At 41.8% G+C, this 23,149-nt stretch overlaps 1 protein-coding gene across 1 annotated transcript in view; it reads right to left on the bottom strand.

Annotated features, from left to right (window-relative positions):
* lcor (ligand dependent nuclear receptor corepressor) overlaps positions 1-17,456 on the bottom strand; it is a gene marked incomplete at both ends in the record, with an annotated part of 28,491 nt that extends 11,035 nt beyond the window's left edge. The window contains 3 exon segments of the mRNA XM_071537101.1: positions 4,278-4,778; positions 12,208-12,340; positions 17,370-17,456. Of these exon segments, the coding sequence (XP_071393202.1) occupies positions 4,278-4,778; positions 12,208-12,340; positions 17,370-17,456 (721 nt within the window).
* Between the last annotated feature and the right edge of the window lie 5,693 nt (positions 17,457-23,149).

Consider the following 23,149-nt stretch of genomic DNA (forward strand, 5'->3'; position numbering starts at 1 on the left):
CCCTTCGAGAGGTCCTTTTGTCCTCTTGCTAGGCTGTCATTGTAAATAAGAATTTGTTCTTAATTGACCTGCCTGGTTAAATAAAATAAAAATAAAAAAATTCAGTGTAACGTGATTTCAATGAATTGTTCTCTCGTAGTTTGAAATCCTCAGTATGTCATATTATTCATTGTTGTAATTATGGTAGTAACTGTTGTCTTGTTGTAATTGGTAATTGCAATTTTATATCCATGTTTAGGTTTGACTGTCTTGTATTGATTTTAAATGGACCCCAGGAAGACTAGTCTGTCGCTTGTACATCGACTAATGGGGATCCACAATAAACAATAAACAACAATACACATACTGTGTATAAATACAAGAGTTTAATTCCAAAATCAATTATAAGATGACAGCTGCAAACAGCGATTAGCAGGTTCCAAGCACTCAGATGTAGTTTGTATCATTAGAGCTTTGCTAAAACACTGCAGCAGCCTCCAAGAGCTGATTTCTATCAAATTTCTGCACACAGTTACAGGATCCTCAGAGGGACTTATCTGTTGATTTTTAAGTTGATCAGCTATTGATAAGCCTGTCAAATCAATGCTCAAATTTGATCGGCTCACAACGGTCATGTTTATTTGCTTGTGTTGGGGGAGCTGGACTTCCTAAAGATGTAGTAAAACCTGCAGTGTAACATCCACCATGTCTGTGTTTCTTCACCGATCGTCATGGAATTTGGTACACAGGTTTAATTAAATGTTGACAACATGTGTGAAAAGTTTCAAGATGACAGGCCAGAGTTCGACTGAACCAGCATCATCTGTGTTCCAAACTCGCGTGTGATTCGGTTATCTTTTGACCGCTCAACAAAAACCTTCCGCATTACTAGGGACCGTGTGTAAAGAGCATAATTAACAATTCTCAAATCAATTGGATTCGTGGTTTATGAGAAAAAGATTGTGAATTGTTTTCAAGTTTTTGGAAAAGTTAGAGTGGAGTGACGTCATCGAAAGAATTACGTTGCAGTGTATGAAATTTTCGGCTTTAGCGAAGGAGGAGTCTGTTTTAGGAAGTTTTACAAAAATGTCAAAAAAGCATAAAAGAAAAATTGAGCATTTTACAAAATAAAGATGAATGGGTGTCTCCTATGATTGATAACACAGAATTAAAGGAAAAATATTGTATTTTTTTTTAAGGACAGAAGGTAACTTAAAGCTGCACTGGGCCATTCTGCACTGTGTTACTTAACAATGTAAACTGATGGCACACTGCATAATGATGATGCCTGAATAACCTACAGTATATGGAACAAAAGGCTATTCAGAAAACCACAACACAGTGTATGAATCCACATGATTGTAAGAGAATACACATTGTGAATTTGAATATTGTGTTCAACTAATTTAACTTAACTTTTAATTAGCATTGCCTTTCACCATTTACAGTGTTCTTCTGTTTATTCTTCTGCTTTATTGTTTAGATAGAAGGTCATTCCTATGCTGGACTCGTTTTGATTTTTTTGGTTTTTGTTTGTTATTGTTTTAATCAATTTATTTATGGTACTATATACACTAAATGAACTTATAATTATTATTATTATTGTTATTATTATAATTATTATTATTATTATCTACTGTGATGTAACTATATCCTTGTGTATGTAGCTTATTGTTGCCTAACAGCCTGCTAGCCTAATTGCTTTAATTACCACCGGCTGCCTTTAAAAGGCTCTGAGGAAGGCCTAGTGTCCTTTCTCCTCCCTGCGCCGTATTTAATAAAAGATGTTACAAGTCATTTAGTCTTCAGAGTGAGTTTAGCTGTGAACCAGCCGACAGCGGGCCGACCTGCCGCTTCAACACCGTGTCGTAACACCTGGGAGAATCTGCATCAATTACTGCAAGAACTACAAAGGAGGCTACGACTTGATATGCACCGGGACCGAAACTGAACAACAGTTACTGTGACTGCCGATTGTCTTTTTTTGTCCACGATGTCAACGTTTTGTCTGAGAGAGCCTAAAGATGGCGGAAAGCGCAGTGTGAATGTGGCTTCAAGTAATGATTTTTTTCCAAACTAGATCTATACCATTTTAAAAAGAGCTGACTGTCCATATGTGTATATATGAGTGTGTGTGTGTGTGTGTGTGTGTGTGTATGATCCAGCTTTAAGGATAATCACAGCCAGCATTCCCTCGTCTAAGGGTAAAGGCAGAGGGAGGACAATGTGTGAGAGAGCATGAGGTCTTTTTTGTAAAAATTTTTTTTTTGTTTTGGGACAGGAAGGCTTACTTTAAGCAGATTCCAAAAAGCTGGTATTAAAGTGGGTGAGCGGTCACGTTCCGGCCCGGAGACTAAAACAGTGAACTGTCCCTTTAACCCGGCAGTCTGTTTAGGGACGGAGCCGCTGACCCCCTGCTGCTTTATTTTGATTAAGCTGGGATTCAGCTCCCAGTTACATTTCAGAGCTTAGTGAAGCGCTGCGAGGAAAAACTCAAATTTTATTTTCCTTATCAACTTCCTAACGGCACATTGGAATCGGCCAAAGGGTGTGTGTGTGTGTGTGTATTTTTATAAGTGTCTTGTAAAAAAAAACATGCATCTACACATGCAAAAAACTGAATTGCTTTCTTTGCCACTCATGCATTTTGAAGAATGTAATGTGGTTTGGCCTCAGAATGATGAAACATTTTCTCAACATGGGTAAATATGCAATGTGAAAGCACTACATCTGATGTGTAACCACTGCAAATGTTGGCTGTCAATCAAAAAAAAAAAAAAAAAAGGATTGGAGATACAAGATTTCTGTGGGACACCAGTGTTGGGAAGCTACTGTGAAGGTCTGGTTTCATAAGCTACCAGTTACTTCACACTGGAAGAAGCTGAACGACAGCGAAGCTTCCCTCAAGAGAAATATAGTTTCTGAGAAAAAGCAGAGGAAAAAATGATTCTATTTTTATCTGCGATGCCATATAATACAAAACCACATGACTGCAAGACATACCACTGATTAGGAGTCAAGAGTAGAGTCAAACCATGTAATATCCATCACTCCACAGACTACAGTCTCAGAAAAAAGTGGAAGGATCATTAATACATAAAGGGTGGCAGCTAAATTTTACAACCTTGGCAATTAAAGGAGTAAATAAATCAATTAAAGGGATGAAGTTATGCAATGCATCTTTTTAGCCAAAAATAGTTGGTAGTTACAGTAGTTAAAGTTCCCACTACTTTTACTTCCTAGAAATCAGTGTATCTTTCATGGTGACCTCATGCTGCACCAGTAGGCGTAAATATAAATTCCAACCAACAAAACCATCATAGATTTTTGAACAGTCCCGCCCCTCCGCACCCCTCCCATCAAATAAAATTCCCTTTCTCTCCCAGACTGATATTGCATCAGAGGTGGAAAGTAACTAAGTAAATGTCCTCGAATACTGTACTTCAGTAAAATTTGTAGGTACCATTTTATGTTACTTTATACTTCTACTCCACTACATTTCAGAGGGAAATATTGTACTTTTTACTCCACTACCTTTATTTGATAACTTAAGTTACTAGTTACTTTGCAGATTCAGATTATTAATACAAAATATAATCAACTAATATGTATTATTATAGATTGCTGTAAGCTACCCAGCAGTATATAAAGTAGTGGAAATCAGCTCCACCTTTTCCAGCTGCAACATTAAAGTGATGCTTACACATTAATGCATCAATAAATATAATTCAATAATATAATATATACTGTGTTATTCTGAAATGGGCCATTCTGCATAATGAGTACTTTTACTTTTGTTGCTTCAAGTACATTTTGATGCTGATACTTTTGTACTTTTACTTAAGTAACATTTTGAATGCAGGACTTTTACTTGTAACAGAGTATTTTTATACTGTGGTATTTCTATTTTTACTTAAGTAAAAGATCTGAGTACTTCTTCCACCACTGTATTCCATTGGTTTAGACTTTTGAATCATCCCTCACTGCATTATGTCCCGCCTCCAACATCCTGTTTCAACAAGAAATACATCAAATCAAAGAAGTAAAGATGGGGTCTTTATCTACGCCTCAAAATGACCAAAAAAACACTATGAAAAACACAATCCAAATTAGAATTTAGCTGAACTACCACACTACTGCAAAATGTAGTTAAACAGCGAGTTTAATTACATTTATTGAAACTACTTCCAAACAATGCAGGACACCGATGATGCCTATGTGCCTGTATGTGTGCGTGTATGTGTGTGTGTGTGTTTATGCATGCATGTTTGTGTGTGTGTGTGTGTGTGTGTGCTCACCCTGCTGGCTGGGCTCTGGCTCGGCGTGGTTCTTTTTGACGGTGAGGTCCAGCGGGCCGTCCTGGTCGGCCATGAGAAGCTTGCTGAGGACGGGGTTCTGTGCAGAGGCAGCAGCCACACCTCCTCCTCCTCCTCCTCCTCCTCCTCCTCCGTTACTGGCTCCCGTGTTGTTGGCGTTCAGGGTGCAGGCGGGGGCTGAGGCAGAGGCGGCGGTGGGGCTGAGGCCCGGCCCGGGGGTCGGGGAGGGGGATGAGGAGGCGGACGAGGGAGGGGAGCTCGGCGGCGGCAGGGCCAGAGGGGCCAGCGGTCCGGGAGGGGAGCCGGGGGCCGGGGCCAGAGACGCTGCTCTCGGCAGGCTTTGGTCCTTCATGGTGCCGTTGGGCGGGGGCGGGTCGTCCTGAGTAGTTTTTGAGGTATATTCGGCAGCGAACTGGCGGATCATTCGCTGCATGATCTCACGAGCCACTAGAGGGATGTGGGGGTCTGAGAAACTTGGGAGGTCTGCAGGGAAACACAACAGAGGAAGAAACACGTCAGCATCCTGTTCTCCAGGAAACCACTGGCTCATTTTATCACATTTTATCCCCAAAATGTAATCGTGACGCTATACTGAAATAATCCCAAAATCTCTCAGAAACAGCATTTAATCCTATTGAGCACGGAACCATCATGCTGGTGTGCAGCAGGTCTCTTCTCTTCTCTTCTCCCTTGTTTTAACTCTTTCTCTTAGATATACTGTGGGATATCTCTTATCACTTGTCCTAGTGATCTGTCATATTTCACAGCAATTTTCATTCATAGCTAATTTCACTGGCACCACTTTGGTGCACCTCTTTGTATTGGCGAGTTGCACATCATACATGATCTTTGATCACATTGCATCTTCATGCTCCAACTAAAGGAGCAATATAGCTATTAATATGTGGAAAATACATAATGGTCCAGCTCGATGATAATTTAGGCTTGGGACAAGCTTTAAAACACAGAATAATGAACAAAATGTGATCGACAGGAGAATTTTAGATTTTTTTTATTTAACCATTATTTAACGAGGAAAGCATCATTGAGAAAGATGCTATTAGATCGACTGAATGACCAGACTGAATGAAGTCAATTAATTCTGTATCACAGAATTTAATTTCTCATCATTTTATTAAGCAGGGGCTTTTGCCTGTTCCCTTTATAAAATGCAAGTATATAATATTGCAAAATATAAGAATATTATAAACTGAACTGAACAGTGAACCCACCCAACCCCCATACCCAAAGTACACACACACACACACACACACACACACACACACACACACACACACACACACACACACACACACACAGCTTGGAAAACGCCTCCTCAGAGACACTATAAAAATTTAAGGACATCAAAAATTCATCACCAGGCCATTTTGCTCATCTAATTCAAACAAATTTGGGGAAATTACACTCAGATCAAAATATAGACGTTTTACCACTGCTTTACCACTTTTTAACACTGCTGTTTGTGTTTTTGTTTTTGTTTTGTTATGTGTGATTTCCGTGGCCCATGGGTGCTCTTGGGTCCCGCGGAAGGATTTCAAAAATAATGTGGGTGTCGGTGAGAAAACACTCATTCTTTTCTTGATTCCTGAAAAATCATATCTATCATGTATGAGAGGTACGAGTTCATTTTTTAACTGCAACAAGCACTGGGAATAAGAGACCGGGGGAAAGCACAGACGTCAAAACCAGAGTTCCCATCATCCCCTGCTGCGACAAAACAAACCATAGCAAACACTGGTCATTGATCTCATCGGTTAATTCACATTAAGCAAAACAGTTAGAAGCAACAACGACGTCACTCCCTTGTTTATGCATTAATCTGGCATTGTCCCAAATACTCTTCAACCATAGTCTACCGGACTTATCTCTTTAAACCAGCAGTTCCATTATTTGGATACTTGCATGCGGACCGCTGTGCCGACCCCAAATCCCCCAAACAATACATTATCTAAAAAATCTAATCCTGAAGCTATGCTGAAAATAATCCAAAAATCACATACATACAGCTCTTAATCCTTCCTATTGAGCACGGTTAGGGCTCCATGATGTTGGTGTGCAGCAGGTTATCGTCCGCCATGACATTTTCCCCAGGATTCCCTTGTTTTAACTCTCCTGCATTGTTTCTTCTACTGGTCCTGTCTTGTATTTCAGAGTATTTTTCATTCATAGCTCAACCAAGGACTGATTTCCACCAGTTATTTGTACTGTTTCACTTCACTCATGCACTTTAATCACATTGCGCCTTTCTCCTGCATTACGTTGTGCGATCCAACTAAAGGAGCAATATGGGCTATACAAGTGTTTGGAAGATATTGCAGAGTAAAAGTCTTGATGATCATTTAGGCGCAAGGACAAGCTTTGACACTAGAAAGGTGAAGCCGCAGAAAATCTACAGTTCTGAATTTTAGACTTGAAATATCAAGTCCCTTCATGACTTTTTCTCAACCCTCTTTCTGTACGAACCAGTGTTGTTAGATTTTCTAAATCATGCAAGGAAATAGTAGTTATTGTTCTATTTACCCATTTAAATTGATGGCCTGCTGGCTTAAAATTAATTGGGCTTCCTAGTGTTAAAAAACATAACAACCACCAAGAAGTGATCTGCAGGAGAAAGATGAGCTGCCAGACTACCTGAAAATCAGACAATTCTGTACTGCAGAATTTCTCTCAGTTTCTGATCATTTTATTAAGGAGGGACTTTTGCCTGTTCACTGTATAAGACAAAAACTAAGTATATTATCTAATTAACGATGAACCAGCAAACCACTCTGGTTCTCTGGTACGACTGAGCGACTGGCGCAAACAAATTTGACTAAAAAGCCTCGATCTCAAGCCAAAAAAAGCAAAAGACAAAGCAGTTTTATTATTCCAGTTTTTAGCACGGTAACATATTACCTCTTCACTAGACGTTCCCGTTGGATTTCTGCTCTAATTAGCAAGCTTACTCCTCTGCATTGTCAAATGTGACTTGTGATCCCTTTTGATCTCACCTATCTATAACAGTGTGTAATCCCTGCCTTTCTTTCGTGTTGGCATGGCAATACAAGACATGCTGTTCTGTCCTGATGAAGTCCTAATATGGGCAAAACGTTGACGTGAAGTTTACAGATTCTCTACATTATTCCAGTGTGTGGATTCATGTGTTTTGCAGAGTAGTGCAGAGACGCTGGGAGGGAAGATACTCAGCTGGAAATCTGCCCTAGTTTCAGTTTTGGCAGGTGAGGTTTTGTGCCGCCAATCCCACTTGGCGCCTGGACTCTGGGAAATGGTTGTGTAACGCTACAGGCCGGTGCAAAGGTGCATGGGGGCTCTCGCCTCGCTAGAACAAAGCCAAGCGATCTGGCAGGCGGGCGTTTTTTTTTTTGGACAAACATTTCCTTCGGGGTTGGGGAATTCTGCCGTCCGCCCTGAGAGGGGAAACAAGTCGACACGACCGAAACATTTCTGGAAAGGTCCAGGAGCGGGAAGGAAACTCCAGCACTCCAGTCTGCAGCAGGGCAGAGCCGGTGTGTGTGAGGCTGGATGCTTGTGTGTGTATGTGTGTGTATGCATGTACACTTTTGTTTGTGTGTATATGCGTGTGTATACCCACTTATTGTGTGTGTGTATGTGTGTGTGTGTCTCCTGCATCCCTGTCTGTGTTAGTGTATGTGTGCTTGTTGTGTGTGTGCCTGTATATATATACTTGACTGTGTCAGTGTATACATCATTTTGTGTTTCTGTGAGCATGTGTGCCTGAATGCATGCAACAGGTCTGTAGTGTGTGTGTGTATGTGTGTGTGTGTGTGTGTGTGTGTGTGTGTGTCCCATCATGCCTGGGCCTGTGTGGCTGTTCGTCTGTCTATATATAGCAGCTACAGAGGCAGCTCTGTCTGTGTGAGTGAGGCCAGATTGATTAGGACCGGCATTGATTGGACCGACATCTGCTTCCTCCCTCTCATGGCTTCCCTAATCCAGGCTAAAAACACACAGCAGCTCCCTGCCTCCCTGCCTGCCTCCCTCCCTGCCTCCCAGCCTCCCTCCCTGCCTCCCTCCCTGCCTGCCTCCCTCCCTCCCTGCCTGCCTGCCTCCCAGCCTCCCTCCCTGCCTGCCTCCCTCCCTGCCTCCCTGCCTCCCTCCCTGCCTGCCTCCCTGCCTCCCTCCCTCTCTGCCTGCCTGCCTCCCTCCCTCCCTCCCTGCCTCCCTGCCTGCCTCCCTCCCTCCCTCCCTCCTTAGGCATATATATTTGTGGCTAAGATTTGGAATTTTGTTCACCAGAATTTGTGTTGTTTTGGGACAGTGTGGAATCAGTGGGAGCAGTAGCCTTAAGGTGGGCTGTTGCTTTAAGAATGATAGGGAACCGTTAATTAGGTAGGCTGCTGGAGGAGGAGAACAATTAGTTTCAGCTTTGTGAGCCATGGAGCCACACGGTTTTCTTACCGTGGTTGGGATTGTCAAGTTTAAGTTAATTCTTCTGGAGTCTATTTAAATCATTGACTCATCATCTACTGTGGAAAAACTTTGTATAATAAAAGTGTAAAAACGCAGGAAACGTGGATTCTATGACTCTCACCCATGTGTAAGGCCAAGGCTATCCAAAGAACTGAAAACCACAGCTGCAGACGGCCTGAAAACATGTGGAAATGTAGCTGTAAGTTGACACAGTGTCCGTAGTCGTCCTCAGCTGCCGCCTGCATTGCTTTGTGAAATCGAGCACTAAACATCTTCCTGATATCAGTTCAAAACAGTTTCCAAAGCGGTTCTAATATGATGTTTTACTGTGTCATTATATCATACACTACCAGTCAAAAGTTTGGCCACACGCATTTTTCTTTATTTTTTACAATTTGTCACATTTTAGAATAATAGTAAAGACATCAAAACTATGAAATAACTCAAATGGAATTATGCAGTGACCAAAAAAGTGTTAAACAAATCAAAACTATCTTATATTTTAGATTCTTTAAAGTAGCCGCCCTTTGCCTTGATGGAAAGGCAAAGGGCTTTGGAAAGAAATTCATACATAGGATCAACTTCACTATTTATATTTGTCTAGGAAACTAATTTCAAGCATTTAAGCAGAAGCCTGTAGATCAAAATGGCTTTAAGAGAATGAGAAACATAGTACATTCAAGCAGGTGGGTCCAAACTTTTGACTGGTGGTGTATTTTAAAACTGTTGACGTTTTTTGGGTTGACGTTGAACCTGAATGTCATGTACGCCTAAGGGCTTGGACTTGGCGACCTGCACATCCCCGTGTCCATGAAAGGCATGCTGGGACGGGTCAGCGTGTTGCACAACTGGTGTGACGTGCTTCTCAAGTCGGGCTGAGGAGTGATGCAGCCAAATGAAATGAGTTAAAATGTACATAATTTAGTGTGGAATAAAAAAAACCCCACAGTGAACATGTAGGAGGAAGTTTGGGGAGAGCGGTGTCAGTGGCTGGTACATCCTGACAGTGTTTGTGTGCAATCCAAAAAGTCTGACTAACATTGAACTCATACATAGCCCCAACATTTGGCAGTTAATGGAGGACAGAAGCCTTCCCTTATGTAATGCATTAACACATTTTGGTTAAGAGTAGGTGTCACTTTTTTTTTCGGAGGATATCTCATATTAGACTCAAACGCTTCACATTTAATTTCTATCTCTCCACTGGCGCCTGTGCATTTTGGACATTTTTCAGTCCATTTCCATTAAGTCTGCCTCAGGCTCTGGGTCAGGAAACTGTCTCTTAACATTTTCAGCAGTGTCAGCAGTCATTACCGGTTCTACAAGCAGAGGTGGAAATATTTTACTCAAGAACTACAAGAACTGCTCCTTCAGTTAAATGCTGTATAAGTCAGAATACAGAAAATCCCCCAAGTATAAGTGAAAGAATAGCCCACTGAAAAAAACTCACTGCCACGATTTATTCCCTTGGCGATGTCATTACTTTTGAATAATAGCTATGATTTGCTATGGGGATGACAAGCGACAAAGGTCCTGGACCTCTTTTAAAGAAAACAAATCTAGATGCATCAGTTATCAGTAATTACAGGCCCATCTCTAATTTGCCATTCCTTAGCAAAATCCTTGAAAAACGAGTGTATATGCAATCAAATAATTATGCAACCTCAAGTGGCTTTCTTGCCAGATTTCCAATCTGGCTTCCAAGCCCACCATAGCACAGTGACAGCACTCGTTAATGATATTCGGATAAACACAGACTTGCGTAAGCTTTCTATCCTTGTGTATCAAATGCACCCCACCCTGCTACATTTGATACAGATGATACTGGTGCATACTGGTAGACAGGTTGGAAAACTGGGTCGGTCTCTCTGGCCCAGTTCTTAACTGGTTTAGAGTCTACCTGCAGGCAGAAACGTCTTTGTCTCAATTGGGGACTGTAACTCTGAAAAAGAAATATTACGTGCGGTGTCCCCCAGGGATCGATCCGTGGCCCCCTTTTGTTCAATTTACATATGCTTCCACTTGGACAATTTATTCAAAAACACAACATCCAGACACACACCTTTGCATGTCACTCTCCACCAGTGACTTAGGTCCTGTGGATTCACTGATTCAGTGTACCTAAACTGGATGTCCCATAATTTTCTACAACACAATTGAGATAAAACCAAAGTACTTATTCTAGCTGCTAAGGCTCATAGGCACCTCAAGTCTACCTCAAGTCTCTGTCTCTTCAGAGTAAGGATCAGGTCAGAAATGTGGGTATGATCTTAGACGGTAATATTTATAGTCATGTCAATTATATCATTAGTTCAGTGTCACTGCTTGATGCCGAACAAGTGTTGAATTCCTTTGTTAGCAGTAGATTAGACTACTGCAAAGCTCTCTTCCCTCTGACAAACTGTAGACTTTGAAAATCCTGGAAATCGTCAAATCGACTTCCGAGTCCATGACAACACCCCATAAAACGTATTAAAAAATAAACAACAAAAGTCAAGACCTCAATTATGACACATTTTTGTTAATGACCAACATCAGGCTAATGTGTTTCAGCAAATAAGCCTTCATTAAAGCATCGTTACATGTGATACTTAGCCAAGATTTCTAATGTTTGTGAACTCAAAAATCAAAAATACTAGATCCAGATCACCACCAAAACCTAATCAATTGTTTATTGGCCCAAGGACCAATCTGTCCACCAACTTTCATAGAAATCCACTTGTAAGTTTTTGAGATATCATCTAACTATTGTTTTTTGAGACTCCACTTAACAAGTTGGACAACTGTTCATCGTTGGCGGTAGTTTACGGTCTCAGAGTTCCTTCTGGTTTTGAATAATTTTTTATGGAGTGCGTGTCATTCTCATGTTTCCTCATGGACTCCCTGAAATACTGTAGACTTTTTTCCTCCTCCTCCTCCTCTTACAAGAACACCTTGATTTGTGGAAAAGCTCAGCCTGACCACACACTTCTTTTATGTACAGTGGCTTCCACCTCTATCAAGTCTCATCTCTGTATACAATTCTGTCTTGAAAAAAAAACAACATCTTTTCTCCCTGGCTGTTATTTCTGTACATCGTGCTTCTCTATGATACACTGTCATTCTAGGGACAAAGAAACTTCTGTTGCATCTGTTGTAAGAGCTCAGTGAGTTCAACTCCTGACCTCTTCACTGTTGGTTGCTTATAATGTTGGAGATCTACGAATTGAAGTTTATTCTACTGTTGCACTCAGTAAGTCGCTGTGGATACGCATCAGCTAAAGGTTTATTATGAGATACTGTGTCTGACTCTTTTGTTAAATTCCCTGATATTCCCTGATTTAACCTGACTGAAATACACCTTTAAAAATCCCATGATATTCCAGAAACTCCCAACACTCCTAATATTCTATACTCCTAATTACTTTTGACTGTGTGTGTGTGTGTGTGTGTGTGTTGTGTGTGTGTGTGTATCCCTTACCTTTTCTGTGGAACACAGCATTGAGGAAGTCTTGGGCCTGTCTCTCCAACCGGCTGATCCGAGACTGTTCCTGTTTGTAGTCTTCGCACTCCGACAGCACCTGGCTGCTGCCACCGTTCCCTACCGCGTGCTCCTACACACACACACACACAAACACACACACACACACACACACACACACACACACACACACACAAAGACACAGATCAGTTCCATCCTGTAAAAGACTCACACACTGTCACGCAAGTCAATCTACATTAGCTCAGCGTTTAAAAACTCCATAGACATTAACACACTAGATTACACTAATTAACTGTATTGTCTACATTATAAATAACACCTACTCTCACAAACTGAATTATAGAAATTATGATGCTTTTTAAAGGATAATTGGTAAATTAAGGAAAAAATCTGCGTTCAGATACTCTCACACTCTTCAGATCATCAATTATATGTGGAGAGAGCAATTGTGATTGTAAGAACAGGAGAGCGAGTTATTCCAGTCGAGAAAAAGAGTTTCGAGAGTTGCTCCCTTTACTCAAAACACGTCATGTCTTGTAGCTGCAATGGAAATATCTCAATGTGATGTCACGTCACGGGAATAAGAAAAATACACCAAACAACAAAATGGACCCAGAAATCCAAGGCACATCAACAATAGATGTTTTTTTTTTTTTTTTTTTTACCATTTTAAATTCCATGGTTGGCCAAATTGCAACATTTTTAAAGTCCAGATCCTTACCGGGTCCAGTTGGACAATAGAGCTATTGAAAGGAATTTTTTAGCATGTTGGAAATTAATTTTAAAAAATGGCTGGCTGGTTCCGTGCTTTTTGGCAAATAATGTAACGAGTTTAAGTATTTTTCAGTCCTGACTACACACCACCAGGGCTTGAAATCAACTTTGTGGCGTTGAGAGTAAACAGCCACAGTGCATTTTCACTAGCCAAAACATTTTTTTTTCTATAAGGATTGCAGAGAATGTACCTGCATTTCATCATCTTTACCTGTAATGATAATGTTGATTACAGAGTATGATAATGCATTTATTTTGTGTCAATGTATTTTGTATCACTCCACTTAACAATTTCATATTGCCCAATCCTGCACTGCGACAGCTGAACTGACCTGAACACACTCTGCTGTCTGAGCCTCACACTCACACTGTCTGTGTTTACATGCACAGATTTGCCATATTCTAGTTGAAGTCGTATTCAGGTTAAGCTGTTTACATCTCCCTTTGATTCCCTGCAATTAAATCTCCATGTTGCAATAAATAAACCAATTAACACAATATTCCTGTCCACAAATAGAACAGTTTGCCTGCAATAAGTTTCAGCCGCAAGCTGCGCTCTTTGCCTGAGCAGCAGATTAGTTCTAATACAGTGGAAATAAATGATGAGCCTAATAGTAATAGTAACAGTGAGTACTATTCGCCAACATTGTTTTTTGTTGTTGACATCAAAATATACCTAAACCACTGTGCGAGTCTGTTTGTGCAGACGGTGAAAACCAACAGTGAAAGCAGTGAGACGTTTCCATGCCATATAGTAACCTGTTTAATATAGGAGTAAACCAGGCGTCATAACTGGGTTTCTCATTATCGTAGCATGAGCCTGGCGGGTTTTTCTAACCCAGGAAACGCATGTTTTCACTACAGGATGTTCACTCCCTTCTGTCCTGTACAGGTTACTACCACAGGCAGTTTTCAACAAGGACCTGATGAAAATCCTACAGTCTGTTAGACACATCAGCACATGGAGACGCTTCTGGGCCCCCCGACCCAACACACACACACACACACACACACACACACACCCTGTCCCCACCCACAGTGTTATGAAACAAACCCGCCATTGACTGGGAATTGGAATTTAGCCTCTGAATAGGGAAAAGGATTAACGGCACTGTTAGCGTTCACTGCGGTTGTCAGTTGTAATGAGTTTACTGCCATTGTCTTTAGAACAATAAACAGGAAATGTGTGTGAGTGTGTGTGTGTGTGTGTGTGTGTGTGTGGGGTGGGGTGGGGGGTGGGGGTCTGTGTTTGTGTATGGTAGCCATGAGACAAAAACAAAGATGAGAGGCAGCGTCTTTAAGGCCTTCACTATTCCTCCCTCTCTTTATCTTACTATTTCTCCCTCTCTTTATCTTACCCCCCCTCCCCCCCTCTCGCTCTCTCTCTCTCTGCTGACAGTTTGCATGGCTTCAGATCAATGAATCAATGGTTTCCGCCCACTGAAGCTCCTCTGGCATTTTACAAACAAGCAGAGGGAAATAACAGGGAGAGAGAGAGAGGGAGAGAGAGAGAGGGAGAGAGAGAGAGGGAGAGAGAGACAGAGAGAAAGAGAAAGAGAAAGAGAGAGAGAGAGAGAGAGAGAGAGAGAGAGAGAGAGAGAGAGTTTCCAAGGCCTAATAGATAAAGAAAAGATGAAAATTGTATTAGGTGAGGAGAGCAATACAATTAATATTGTTGTAAATTTTGTCTATTTGTGTCACAAGATGAATATTGACCAGCTGAATAAACCTTGTGTAATCTCAGTTTAATTGATTTTGCGGCTGTGATTGGTTTTGATTCTTCTTGCTCTGTTCAACTCTTATCTGTAATTACTGTATTACATGCATGAACTTGATTTTATTTGTGTACATTTTATACAAATTCCCACTGATGTCCATGAGTGGCTTGGCAACACAAGCAGACTGTCAGCATGGCTTTATTAGCAGACCAGAGAGAGAGGGACAGACGAGTGGACTGAAATAGAGAGACAGAGAGAGAGAGAGAGAGAGAGAGAGACAGACGAGTGGACTTGAAATAGAGAGACAGAGACAGAGAGAGAGAGAGAGAGAGACAGACGAGTGGACTTGAAATAGAGAGACAGAGAGAGAGAGACAGACGAGTGGACTGAAATAGAGAGACAGAGAGAGAGAGAGAGACAGACGAGTGGACTGAAATAGAGAGACAGAGAGAGAGAGAGAGACGAGTGGACTGAAATAGAGAGACAGAGAGAGAGAGACAGACGAGTGGACTGAAATAGAGAGACAGAGAGAGAGAGAGAGACGAGTGGACTGAAATAGAGAGACAGAGAGAGAGAGACAGACGAGTGGACTGAAATAGAGAGACAGAGAGAGAGAGAGACAGACAAGTGGACTTGAAATAGAGAGACAGAGAGAGAGAGACAGACAAGTGGACTGAAATAGAGAGACAGAGAGAGAGAGAGAGACAGACGAGTGGACTTGAAATAAAGAGACAGACAGAGAGACAGACGAGTGGACTGAAATAGAGAGATAGAGAGAGACAGACAGACGAGTGGACTTGAAATAAAGAGACAGAGAGAGAGACAGACGAGTGGACTGAAATAGAGAGATAGAGAGAGAGAGACAGACAAGTGGCCTGAAATAGAGAGATAGAGAGAGAGACAGACAGACGAGTGGACTGAAATAGAGAGATAGAGAGGGAGACAGACAGACGAGTGGACTGAAATAGAGAGACAGAGAGAGAGACAGACGTGTGGACTTGAAATAGAGAGACAGAGCGAGAGACAGACGAGTGGACTTGAAATAGAGAGACAGAGAGACAGACGAGTGGACTGAAATAGAGAGACAAAGAGAGAGAGAGACGAGTGGACTTGAAATAGAGAGACAGAGAGACAGACGAGTGGACTGAAATAGAGAGAGAGAGAGACGAGTGGACTTGAAATAGAGAGACAGAGAGACAGACAAGTGGACTGAAATAGAGAGACAGAGAGAGAGGGAGACAGACGAGTGGACTGAAATAGAGAGACAGAGAGAGAGGGAGAGACAGACGAGTGGACTGAAATAGAGAAAGAGAGACGAGTGGACTTGAAATAGAGAGACAGAGAGACAGACGAGTGGACTGAAATAGAGAGACAGAGAGAGAGGGAGACAGACGAGTGGACTGAAATAGAGAGACAGACGAGTGGACTGAAATAGAGAGACAGAGAGACAGACGAGTGGACTGAAATAGAGAGACAGAGAGAGAGACAGACGAGTGGACTGAAATAGAGAGACAGAGAGAGAGACAGACGAGTGGACTGAAATAGAGAGACAGAGAGAGAGAGACAGACAGCGAGACAGATGGGGATGGGGGGGGGGGGGGGGTGAAGCGAGGATGTTTTTAGGAGACAGATGGCCGACCTCGGGGGCCGACCGGGGTCAAGTCCACAAACAAGTGCTGGGCGACGGCCGGGGGAAGGACGCCCCCTCCTAACTTCCTTCCCTCCCTCGCTTGCTCGATCACACCCCAAAAATAAAGGAGGGGATGGACCCCCCCCCCACCCATACCCCCCCCCACCCATCCAGCACCCACAAATCAACCCAAGGATAGGCTGAGCAGACCAAGAAACTCAGAGAAAACAAACCCAAGACAAACAGCAGTAGCAGATACGCTAAAATTATTGGCTGCTGGGTAAATATCAAATTCATAAAGTAGCCTACACTCCCAATATCAAAATTAATCTTTATGAATCCTAGTTACAGCGTATTTGCAGCATTCAGAAGGTCACATGAAAGACTTTTTAAGACCTTTACCTGGGATTAAATTTAATCCAAAATAAAGAACAAAGCTGGAAAAAGCTTTGAAAGTTCTGAAATAATACCGTAACTGGGCAGAATAAGAAAAAGGACAACAGGAAATTAATTGTTAATTTAGATACTTTATTTTAAGACTTTTTCAGATTGTTTAAGGACCCATGGATACCTTGTGATAAAATGAACTAATGCCAAAGCACATAAAAGATAAATTTTGTTAGAAAAGTTTAGAAAATATTTTAGCGTGTGATTATTCTTCTACTCGGGTCGCTTTTTAGCCAATGAAAACTCCTCGCTGCTGAAGGGATCTCACTAATTTACACCCTTGTCACCAACCGCCACCCCCCCACTCCAGAACCCCCCCCCCCCCACACACACACACACACACACACACACACACACACACACACACACACACCTCCTACCCAAATCATTATGTCACAATCCTCTCATAAGCCAAATTGGGGTCGAGACCAAGATAGCTGAACAACACAAATAACGAGTATGCGTGAGGAAGAGGAGAAGGGGGTGGAAGAGGAGGAGGAGGAGGGCGAGGAGGAAGAGGAAGAGGTGGATGAGAAGAAGGAGGAAGAGGAGGAAGAAAAGAGGAGGCGAACCTTGACTTTCTCGCGTCTCAAGCAGCAGAAGAGACAGTTTTCATCGAAGGACCAGTCAGACACTTCCTCAGGCTCGCAGTCTGGAAGAGAGAGAGAGAGAGAGAGAGAGTTCAATTAAATCCCACACAAACTCCAACTCCCATAATCCCTCAGTATCACCCCACTTAATCAATGCACCTACCAGTGAATGGACTTACTCAGTAGTGTTACACTGATATATATGGCTTGCCAGTATATTAGGCTGATATTGGCTTTTCACTAATCCTCTGGTATCGGTCAGGCAGTGGTCCACCTCTGATATGATGCAGTTTGATTGATTACATTTTTGTTGTATAACTGATCAATATACTGGCTGTCTATAGGAAGCCCTTAACCTGAAGTGATTCTAATGTGACATTTTGATTGGATTCCACACACATATTCATGAATATGCTTCAATGGAGAGTTTTAGTGTTGCATAGTCTAAATATTGTAATTTTTGGCATGAAAATGGTCAAATTTAAACAGTTTCTGCTTATGTAAACTTGGTGAATTTAATTTGGTAATGCTTATGAAATCTGGTACACTGGAACATTACTGGTACAAATTCAAAACTTCCATATTTAATTCATTGCGATTTCCTTGAGTTGCAATATTAACTGACTGTCCATTAAGAATGAATGTAAATTGTTTGGTGATAAAAGTTGTGTTTTTAGATTTTATATCAGATATAGGTTAGATGAAACTTTAATGATTCCCGTGGGGGAAACTGGGTTGTTGCAGCAGAAAGTGCTAATCAGAGACATCAAAGTAGAATATGATGCAAATAAGGCTACAGCAAATGGGGGTGATATGAACACACACAGCTGACACTTCCAGCACATTTTAAGTAGAGATGTATGAATGGAAATCTGCACAGAAGTATGGATCCCTGCATTAACATTTCTACCTGAGAAGATGACCTGTGAAGATGACGTTTCTTTTCCTGGTGTTCAGCCCCCATGAGTCACACTCTTTATCACTTTTTGAATTTGCTTGGTGATTCATAGCAGTCTGGATCAGTCCATCCACCAGCAGTTATTTCGGACAGATACTGTCCTATTTGACCTATTTTTGTACTATCTTTATATGTATTTCATATATTTGCTCAAGGTAGGCCATTTTCTATATATAGGAGCTTTAACTTAACTTTGACTATCTTCTGTTATACTAACTGATTTGTATTCATATGACAAATGCTGGTCTTTTTATTGATTTACTAATTTGATAAACGCTGATTTGTTGATGTAATGGTTATGCTGATCAGCTAATTGGGTGTGCTGATTGACAATCGTCTTGCACCTGTTGTCAATGACGACCAAAACTATAAGTAGCCCACGGATGACATCAATTACATGTTTGATGCTTTGAAGAAGATCTATGACCGAAAGGTTGCTACATTAAATTGTGATTTGCAAGTAGATGGTGTGCGGGAGCCTTATATATATATTACATGTTGCTTTTTCTCCCAGCACCCATGACTGAATTTGTCAGGCGTGCAAACTCTACCCTATTACAGTATATGGACAGATACTGTCCAATGGATGGATGGATGGTCGATGTAGGCGGGACAAACCTACTGATGATGAGCGTTACCGAGCGACAACAAAGGAACTGGATGATAGCGAGCTAGATTTAGCGATTCTCTCAGTCCTTAAAAAACTTAATGGTATCGATGAATTAAAACAGGAATAATCAGCTGTTTAAAAGATCAGAAGTGAACGGCGCCATGATTGCCGTTGCTCTGAGGCGTTTCCAGATTACGTCAATCTGCTTTGCTACTGTGATTGGTCACAAGATTTTGAAAACTGACAATTAACACCAACCAAACGGTCGGGGCGAGAAATTACGTCAGTGATAGTCATGGATCCAAGCAGGATACACATTTTTTCAAAATCTCAGTATCAACGAAAAAATGTGTCTCCTGCTTGGAGAAAATGTTGAAACAGTAGAACTCTGTGCTCAGTATGTGATGTCATGATGATGTCATGATGATGTCATGCCATAATCTAAGAAACACATCAACTCTGTAAACTCTTCTTTAACTTTGCTTTTTTTTTTGTAATCATCACTGTTATTGTTGTTACTGTCCAGAAATATTCCATGTGATGAATCTTTATATTTAATATGCAGTTTATTTCATTTTATTTTACTTTATTTCTATCTCATTTATGTTTGAATCTATGCTTTGGCAACATGTGCACATGTGCCATGCCAATGAAGCTCCTTGAATTGAATTGAATTGAATTGAATTGAATTGAAAATTGAATTGATAGGCTTGACCAGACCGCTATGAATCACTATGCAAATTCAAAAAGTGCCTAAGACATTATGGGAGCTGGACACCAGGCAAGACGTTTCTATCTGCGATGATGACTATTAGACCCGTAGTGATGAAGTTTCTACCTTATGTGATTATGTTTCTAATCCGCGGGTCGATGCGAACGGGCGGTATACGGCTTTGATTTCCACCTGACTGACTCCGGCTGAGACCCGATCACCTCTGGACCTGGTCCCATCGCATTAACGTGTGTGCGTTTCCTTACCCGGATACAGGTTGCATTTTAATACGAGGTGTAAATTGGGTCTAGATGAATCAACCAAGAATTCCCAACACAGTCCGATCCTTTCACTCAACATCCAGTCGTGCCTGCAGAGTGACAGCCGAGCGCCACAAACCACAACAAGAGCATAAAAATGATTCACTTTTAATTACAGCGAATGATTAAATTAGTACGATGAATAACTTCACATGCCGGTGCGCGGCGTAAAGATTAACGAGAGGCGTGATTGACAGGTGAGCTCAATTTGATATCGAGTGCAACATCGCCTACAGACCAAAAAACACTGCGGGCGCGCCGGTGTGTAAATTTCGAAGTATATGTGCATGTGTATATGTGTGTGTATGAGTGTGTGCAGTGAGTATGTGTCTGTGTATGTGTTAAAGTGTGTAGATGTTCGCAGGTGTGTATGTGTGTGTGTATGTTTGTATAAGTGTGTGTGTCTGTATGTGTGCCTGTGTTTCTGTATCTATATATATTTGTATGCACGTAGGCACATTTACACACACACACACACACACACACACACACACACAGAGAGAGAGAGAGAAAGACTCTCTCTATGTGATTTTCATTAAGAAATCACGGTCTTGTGTATTATCTGCTGCGCGGGGCGGAGGCGTCTCGCGCTGTCGGGTCTCGACCCGGCGACACGAGTGTGACGGTGAGACCGGCGTCATTAACTCCGAGCTCGACATGACATGGAGGAAGGAGAGAGAGAGAGAGAGAGAGAGAGAGAGAGAGAGAGATAAAGACTGAACCTCGCCACAGACGAACCTGTCTTCTCAAACCGATTATGTTCCTTCTGCATTCTGCTAAATCAGCTGGAAATGGAATTACGCTTCCTCACCTCATGCCCCAAAATGCCATCGTTTGACAGAAAATTTCCTCCCAAAGATTGCCCAAGTATATCAAGAATTCAGAAGGAAAACCACAACCTCAAAATGACCACAATTCCTTGGTGAAATGCCAGCAGCAAGATTCCCCACAGCTTGCCAAAACCAAACGACAGCCAGCGGAGACTAAAGCCCTGTTCGCACTGGACGAGTGTAATGTGGGGATTTCTTGTACTGTAATTAAGTAATTACCACCAACCCCTGCATTTAGTGCCATAATTCATGCGGGATAATGACATTCGCTGCGGTGTGCTGGTGGCTCAGTTGGCTGAGGCGTTTACCATGCAGCTGTGATGGGTTTAAATCCGGCCTAGGACTTTTACTTCAGACTTTGGGTAACGCTTGGTTCCATGTCCACAATTTCCTAATAATTTCCTAGAAAGGAACTGTTAATTTCTTAGGAAGTTTCCTGGAAAGAACCACAGAATTATATAATATAGTGTTTGTAGTATATAGTATTTGTTGCATTCTTAATTCATTTTACTTCATTTCAAATTTTCTATATAACTGCTACATCATTTCATGGTTCTGTCTTGGAGAACAACAGAAGAAATTGCAGGAACTTACCAACTACCACTGAACTCTTTCTCTATTTTCCTTATAATAAGAACATCATTTCATGGTTCTTTCCAGGAAACTTCCAAAGAAATTAACAGTTCCTTTCTAGGAAAGTATTAGGAAATTTCTCTCCTTCTCTCTCTCCCTCTCTCTCTCTCTCTCTCCCCAAACATTTCTGCCCCCCAAACATTTCCTGAAATCATTGCTGCCATGGATACAAATGCATTAGGTCAAGATTTTACAATTCATCACATCCTGATTTTAGCAAAGCAAAACCAGGTTTTAGTGCCTAAAATGCATTCAGAACCTTCCTGTATAGATTCCACTACTGCTTCCATTTTCCATCACGGGAGGAAGATGGAAATCGCTCGTCTAGACGAGGAAGAAGAAGAAAATAAATTACAGCTGGAATTACAGAGAGTTGGATTTGCACGCGATTAGTATCATCAGAGGAGCTCCGTCTTCAGCACAACACGGGATGTAATTTGCTCTGGAAATTTTACTTTACAAATTACCGACAAGGCAGTTTCACACGGCATTAAAATCACAGACGATCTCCGCAACTGTTACAAATCACTGGATGTTCCTGGGTTCTAATAATCCTGTGTGAATAGTGAATAGGGCTTATGACTGATTCAAGCGATGTCTCTTTCAGTCAACTGTCAATTCCTGTTCACTGTGAATTGTGTGCAGGACCATTTCACTGTAATATCTATTCATATCTGTCCTCTTAGTTAGATGTGTTATATGTACGGCTCCACTGGCTCCCAGTTGCTGCCCACATCAAGTTCAAGTCCTTGATGCTCGCCTATTGCCTGATATCAGACAGAATTGTCAACTCGTTCCACTCCATTTCCATCTTCAGTCTGACATTGCCTCCACTCTAACCGATTTCCATGGGGGAGGGGGATTCGATTTTCCCTAACCAATCACTAGAGACCGATGTATCCGCCTGAATCTAACGTCATTTTAAGTCGACACTGATGCGTAGCCATGACAACACGAGAGACGGTTCAGAAAGTATAGAGCATCTTTGACAACATGGAGCAAAGTAAAAACAAATTATTTCGGATTTCAAAGTAATTGGTACTTTTAATGGATTTAGAACAGCCTCCATAGCAGCGTCTATCTTGTCTATAGCGGTTGCCATTGTTGTTATTACTCCTCCTTGGTTCATCATTTCATTTTTCAACCGAGAAACCGCTGTTTCATGTCACGATGCCAGGCCAGAATCAGTCAACTCGGTGGAGTGGGCGGAGTCAAAGGTCTGGACCCGCAGGCAAGCTCGCCTACAAAGCAGCAACCAACACGGCTCCTACCCACCTGAACTCCCTCATTCAGGTCTACGCTCCCTCCCGCCCACTACGCTCGGCCAAGGAGCGGCGCCTGGTGCTGCCACCACAACAAGGCCCTAAGTCTCTAGCCAGACTCTTCTTCTGTGGTTCCTCGGTAGTGGAACGAGTTACCAAACTCCATTCGACCCGCAGAATCCCTCTCAATCTTTAAGAAAAGGCTAAAGACCCAGCTCTTTAGTGAACACCTTCTCACCTGATGGACTGTGTAACCAAAAAAAACAAAACAACTCTTTATCTGCCTCTATACACTCTATGCACCTATGTCCTGTTGGACCAGAACTTAGCTTTATGGCACTTATTCTCGTTGTTCTCTCCTGACTAGATCCTTGCTTGTGTTGTATTAAAATCTCATGTTTACGTCGCTTTGGATAAAAGCGTCTGCCAAATGGGAA

Source organism: Centroberyx affinis, unplaced genomic scaffold (assembly GCF_046629955.1).
Source record: "Centroberyx affinis isolate AG114_WGS23_722 - 3 ecotype Tasmania unplaced genomic scaffold, CSIRO-AGI_Caff_v1 ptg002981l_1, whole genome shotgun sequence".
Taxonomy (NCBI): domain Eukaryota; kingdom Metazoa; phylum Chordata; class Actinopteri; order Beryciformes; family Berycidae; genus Centroberyx; species Centroberyx affinis.